The sequence below is a fragment of the Octopus bimaculoides genome, chromosome 30, assembly GCF_046866305.1.
Source record: "Octopus bimaculoides isolate indiv1 chromosome 30, ASM4686630v1, whole genome shotgun sequence".
NCBI lineage: Eukaryota > Metazoa > Mollusca > Cephalopoda > Octopoda > Octopodidae > Octopus > Octopus bimaculoides.
In genome coordinates this window covers 11,128,159-11,135,242 of record NC_142957.1, presented here as the reverse complement: position 1 = coordinate 11,135,242, position 7,084 = coordinate 11,128,159, and the positions used below count along the sequence as shown (strand labels likewise).

The 7,084-nt window shown below is 41.2% G+C and overlaps 1 protein-coding gene across 1 annotated transcript in view; it reads left to right on the top strand.

Moving 5' to 3' along the window:
* LOC149130202 (nose resistant to fluoxetine protein 6-like) overlaps nt 1-5,742 on the top strand; it is a 6,307-nt gene extending 565 nt beyond the window's left edge. Inside the window, exons 2-4 of the mRNA XM_089345777.1 lie at nt 2,615-2,801; nt 3,961-4,103; nt 5,608-5,742. Of these exons, the coding sequence (XP_089201903.1) occupies nt 2,615-2,801; nt 3,961-4,103; nt 5,608-5,733 (456 nt within the window). The 3' untranslated portion in view covers nt 5,734-5,742. The remainder of the gene's footprint in view (nt 1-2,614; nt 2,802-3,960; nt 4,104-5,607) is intronic.
* The last annotated feature ends 1,342 nt before the right edge of the window (nt 5,743-7,084 follow it).

The following is a 7,084-nucleotide window of genomic DNA, read 5'->3' as shown; positions in this document are numbered from 1 at the left end:
CCCTCTGGGTCTTCTCAAATGCAGCAATGCACCACATCTCTCGGCCCTCTGGGACTTCTCAAATGCAGCAATGCACCACATCTCTCGGCCCTCTGGGTCTTCTCAAATGCAGCAATGCACCACATCTCTCGGCCCTCTGGGTCTTCTCAAATGCAGCAATGCACCACATCTCTCGGCCCTCTGGGTCTTCTCAAATGCAGCAATGCACCACATCTCTCGGCCCTCTGGCTCTTCTCAAATGCAGCAATGCACCACATCTCTCGGCCCTCTGGGTCTTCTCAAATGCAGCAATGCACCACATCTCTCGACCATCTGGGTCTTCTCAAATGCAGCAATGCACCACATCTCTCGGCCCTCTGGGTCTTCTCAAATGCAGCAATGCACCACATCTCTCGGCCCTCTGGGACTTCTCAAATGCAGCAATGCACCACATCTCTCGGCCCTCTGGGTCTTCTCAAATGCAGCAATGCACCACATCTCTCGGCCCTCTGGGTCTTCTCAAATGCAGCAATGCACCACATCTCTCGGCCCTCTGGGTCTTCTCAAATGCAGCAATGCACCACATCTCTCGGCCCTCTGGCTCTTCTCAAATGCAGCAATGCACCACATCTCTCGGCCCTCTGGGTCTTCTCAAATGCAGCAATGCACCACATCTCTCGGCCCTCTGGGTCTTCTCAAATGCAGCAATGCACCACATCTCTCGGCCCTCTGGGTCTTCTCAAATGCAGCAATGCACCACATCTCTCGGCCCTCTGGGTCTTCTCAAATGCAGCAATGCACCACATCTCTTGGCCCTCTGGGTCTTCTCAAATGCAGCAATGCACCACATCTCTTGGCCCTCTGGGTCTTCTCAAATGCAGCAATGCACCACATCTCTCGGCCCTCTGGGTCTTCTCAAATGCAGCAATGCACCACATCTCTCGGCCCTCTGGGTCTTCTCAAATGCAGCAATGCACCACATCTCTCGGCCCTCTGGGTCTTCTCAAATGCAGCAATGCACCACATCTCTCGGCCCTCTGGGTCTTCTCAAATGCAGCAATCCACCACATCTCTCGGCCCTCTGGGTCTTCTCAAATGCAGCAATGCACCACATCTCTCGGCCCTCTGGGTCTTCTCAAATGCAGCAATGCACCACATCTCTCGGCCCTCTGGCTCTTCTCAAATGCAGCAATGCACCACATCTCTCGGCCCTCTGGGTCTTCTCAAATGCAGCAATGCACCACATCTCTCGGCCCTCTCGGTCTTCTCAAATGCAGCAATGCACCACATCTCTCGGCCCTCTGGGACTTCTCAAATGCAGCAATGCACATCTCTCGGCCCTCTCGGTCTTCTCAAATGCAGCAATGCACCACATCTCTCGGCCCTCTGGGTCTTCTCAAATGCAGCAATGCACCACATCTCTCGGCCCTCTGGGTCTTCTCAAATGCAGCAATGCACCACATCTCTCGGCCCTCTGGGTCTTCTCAAATGCAGCAATGCACCACATCTCTCGGCCCTCTGGGACTTCTCAAATGCAGCAATGCACATCTCTCGGCCCTCTCGGTCTTCTCAAATGCAGCAATGCACCACATCTCTCGGCCCTCTGGGTCTTCTCAAATGCAGCAATGCACCACATCTCTCGGCCCTCTGGGTCTTCTCAAATGCAGCAATGCACCACATCTCTCGGCCCTCTGGGTCTTCTCAAATGCAGCAATGCACCACATCTCTCGGCCCTCTGGGTCTTCTCAAATGCAGCAATGCACCACATCTCTCGGCCCTCTGGGACTTCTCAAATGCAGCAATGCACATCTCTCGGCCCTCTGGGTCTTCTCAAATGCAGCAATGCACCACATCTCTCGGCCCTCTGGGTCTTCTCAAATGCAGCAATGCACCACATCTCTCGGCCCTCTGGGTCTTCTCCTTTGCAAGGTTTAATATTTTCAGATTGGCCTTCGATACTTTGTCCCATGTCTCATTACATCTCCCTCTTTCGCAACTTCCCTCCACTTCAAGTGATCAGCAACAACGATGATGATGATGATGATGATGATGATGACAATGTTAATGAAGACAACCACATCATGCCTTGCACAATCACCACCCAACGCTACAACAGAAACTACAGACATACTCTATAGTGTTACCACACAACACTACAACACAAACCACAACATCTACTCTACACGATCACCACTTGATACTACAACTGAACACATTCTACCCAATCACAACCCAACATATATACACTAACCGAGGGGTTTTCAAACTTTTTGACTTGCGGACCCCTATATATTTCAGGCTTTACCTTAGGGACCCCCTCATAAACGCTTATGAAATTTATACATAAATATTTGCTTAAAATAACATATATTTTTACATTTATTTATTTAACAGTATTTAACAAAATAGGTTTATTGTCAATTAAAAGATTTCAATTAAAAAACACATAAAATCAAATTGCCCATAAAAAGTATTTGCTGTCCACGGACCCCCTGTGTTGTTCTTGCGGACCCCCTGTGGTCCGCGGACCCCCTGTGGTCCGCGGACCACAGTTTGAAGACCCCTGCTCTAACCAATCGCCAGCCAGACTTGAAGTCACATGACTTTATTATAATTTTCCTATTTCTCATTGCAGTATGTCAATACAGTTATATGGCTACTGGCTACGATATCTGCTGTAGCTGTTCTCTATGGCCTCTACAACAGCGATAACGGGTATTATGTTACTCAGGGGACATCATCCTTCTACACTGCTGTTAGCCGTACTGTCTGGGGAGTGTGCCTCGGCTGGGTCGTCTTTGCCTGTTGCACAAACAATGGGGGTAAGTTTGTTTTCAATGTTTTTTCTTTGCCTGAGTAACAGATTTTGTGTTGCTTTTGAGGCTTTATCAATAACGGACATACATAAAACTCTGATCACAAATAAATCATGCCCTTTATATATGTATATATATATATATATAGGCGTAGGAGTGGCTGTGTGGTAAGTAGCTTGCTTACCAACCACATGGTCCCGGGTTCAGTCCCACTGCATGGCATCTTGGGCAAGTGTCTTCTACTATAGCCTCGGGCCGACCAAAGCCTTGTGAGTGGATTTGGTAGACGGAAACTGAAAGAAGCCCGTCGCATATATGTATATATATATATATATATATATATATATATATATATATATATATATATATATATATATATACATAATTAAGGGATCAGCAAGTTGCTTCACCACATACCGAAGTTTAGAAATAGCAGCTAAAATGCTGTGTACATATATATATGTATGTGTTTGTGTGTCTGTGTTTGTCCCCCCAACATCGCTTGACAACCGATGCTGGTGTGTTTATGTCTCTGTAACTTAGCAGTTCGGCAATAGAGACCGATAGAATAAGTACTAGGCTTCTGAAGAATAAGTCCTGGGGTCGATTTCCTCGACTAAAGGCGGTGCTCCAGCATGGCCACAGTCAAAAGACTGAAACAAGTAAAAGAGTAAAAGAGTATATATATATATATTACATACAAAAATAAGAGGAATGACCAGCAAAAGTGGACTCCTATATGCTAGAAATAGATACCGAATCATCTAACCACGAAGAATTTGTACTCAGTAAAATTTCAGCGATACGACAGACTGTAAAAGGGCAAGACAAATGGAAAAATACTAAATAAAAAAACGATTAACCTACGTACCAATGGTTTCACCTGTTAATACTTACATAAGTAAATATCTGCAGGATCATCAGCATTTTAAATTTTATATATATATATATATATATATATATATATATGTTGATATATAATATTATAATGATAGGGAATTACAAAATCCGAACTTACAAGGAAATGCAATTTGATAATATCAAATGGTACAAGTTCTAGAATTTTCCAGATGTCTATCATTGTATATCTTTCTCACTTCACGTATGATTTATCTTATTTTGTTTTTTTTTGTTTATTCTATTTTTTTCTTCTCATTTCTTGCAGGTTTTGTAAACACTTTGTTGTCATGGAAAGCACTGATTCCCCTCAGCCGGTTAACCTATTGCGCTTACCTCGTTCATCCAATTATTTTGTTCTATTTCTATTTTAACCAACGTTACCCACTTGCTCCAACGCAAGTAACTTTTGTAAGTGAAGCAAACATTTATTTTTTGTTATATTTTTCCTCTTTTTGAATGATTTTCTTTTATCATTATCATCACTATCATCATTGTCATCATCAAAACCATCGTTGTCATCATCACTATCGTTGTCATCATCATCAGTCATCACCATCGTTGTCATCATCACCATCATCATATATTATCTTTTCCATGTTTGCATGGGTCAGACAGAACTTATTTTCAAAGATAGAATTTTTCACGGCTAGATGCCCTTCCTGACACCAACCCTCACCTGTTTCCAAGCTCAGAGCAATATTTCTCTATGGCCAGACATGTTTTTGTGGAAGATTGGAAATGAAAAAAACAGCCACTATGATGCTGATGCTCTGACATCTTTCATATGATTTCAAGTCAAGGACACTCTAACATACACACATATATATGCACACACACACACACACATATATATATATATATATATATGCACACACATACCGCCTGAGTGGCCCTCGTGCCAGCGGCACATAAAAGCACCCACTACACTCTCTGAGTGGTTGGCGTTAGGAAGGGCATCCAGCTGTAGAAACTCTACCAGATCAGATTGGAGCCTGGTACAGCCATCTGGTTTCACCAGTCCTCAGTCAAATCGTCCAACCCATGCCAGCATGGAAAGCGGACGTTAAACGATGATGATGATAGGACTTTCCTGTCAAAGATAACGTATGAGCGTTCAGCTTTTTGCTGACCGACCTACACAAATGATTTGTTTTTATAATCAAATGTATGCACTGCACTTTAGCTCACCTGCCTCCATCAAATCGACATTACTGAAGCAGGAGCCTGGCGTGCCACGCGTCAGATGCTGAAGTGTTTTTTTTTTTGTTTTTTTTTTTTGCTGAAGAACAACAATGCACCAACCGGTCTAAGAATTGAAACCACGATCTCGCCATCGTGTCTGCAACATCCTAACCATTAATTAGGCCATGCGTCCTTCACACACGCACACACATACATACATATATATACTTTTTACTCTTTTACTTGTTTCAGTCATTTGACTGCGGCCATGCTGGGGCACCGCCTTTAGTCGGGCAGATCGACCTCCAGGACTTATTCTTTGTAAGCCTAGTACTTATTCTATCGGTGTCTCTTTTTGCCGAACCGCTAAGTTACGGGGACATAAACACACCAGCATCGGTTGTCAAGCGATGTTGGGGGGACAAACACAGACGCACACACACACATATATATATATATACATATATATAGTATACTCTGTAAAGTGATTGACATCAGGAAGTGCATCCAGCCATAGAAATCTACCAAAACAGACAACTGGAATCTGGTGCAGCTCTCCAGCCTTGTCAGCTCCTGTCAAATCATCCAACCCCTGCCAGCATGGAAATAAGACGCAAGACGATGATGATATATAACATCCATGTTTTATCATAAGATCCTTTATTGTTAATTCATTCTAATCCTTATTTTACTATTTTCCATCATATCTATCATTCTCTCTCTTCTTCAGGTGTTCCTGTTTCTAGGTTGTCTTGGAGTCACGTTTATGGTTGCATTTTTGGGTTCGATGGCATTTGAAGCTCCGATGTTAGGTTTAGAAAAAGTATTATTGCAGAAATTAAAGATTAGAAAATAGCAAAATTAATCTTGTTTGTTAATATTTTATTTCCTTATTGTTATTATTATTATTATTGAGAGAACAGCACATGTCATCAGTGACACTGGGGTACATCTAGCAGATCACCTGCGATGAACCAACATCCTATCCAGGTGAAATGAAACCAGGAAACCAGCCATTATGAACCAGACATGGCTTCAGAAGGAACAAACAGCAACAACAACAGTCTTACCAATAAAGAAAATATTTAAATATCTAAATTTTAACATTGAAATTGTTGGTAAAAGTCACTTTGTCTGTTAAATGGTGGTTTAGGTTTCAATTCCTACCCAGTTTAAAATTATTATTTTTGTTTATTAACTTAAGTTGTATTGTCTGTGTGTGTGTGTGTGTGTGTGTTACCAAATTTCATAGGTTTCCCTTAATTACAAAAAACTGAAATAACTTTAACTATCTTAATTTTCAAATTAATAGCGTTTCTGCTTCGGTGGCCTCATAGGTAGAGGTGTTTAGAAGTAGTAACATGGCACAGAGTTGGAGGTTTCAAATCTGTGCCAGGTATTATAGGGGGTCTTATTTAACATTTTCATTTTTTTCCCTAGAGATAAAAAAAAAAAGTGAAAAATTTTCGTAAGACACCTTAGTGCAGGCCCTGGGTGATATTGAACACTGACCAGGATGTTATTGGTGTCAACCACCGAGACACCAACAGAAATGTAGTTAAAAAATGACATATTTAAACCTATCTTGGCTGAAGATTAATATAAAGGGTTGCCAATTTACATCAATAAAAAGAATAATAATAATTTCAAACTGAGTAGGAATTGAAACCTAGACCACCATGTAACAGACAAAGTGATTTTTACCAACAATTTTAATCTAAATTTTCCTTGACTTCAAAAAACTATTGGTGATTTCAGGCTTATTTCTAGCACAATTTATGAACTTTGTGTCTCTGTGTCTCTCTGTATATAAAAATATATATATATATATATATATAATATATAAATGTATAATATATAAATACACACACACACGCGCCCAAACACACACAAACACATACATATGTAAATTATATATATATATATATAAATAATATATATAAGTATATATATATATATATATATATATATATATATATAATATATATATATATATATATATATATATATATATGTTAAATCTCTGAACGAGATATTAACAGTAACTGCACGATAAAGTGAAGTATATTTGCCATTTAAATGTGGCTGACCCCTAAGGGTGGATGTTACTGTTGCTTTTAGCCCCAGGACACAGATGTGTGTCGATAAGCCAGCTGGAGGAGATGTTCTCCTGGGGCTAAAAGCAACAGTAACATCCACCCTTAGGG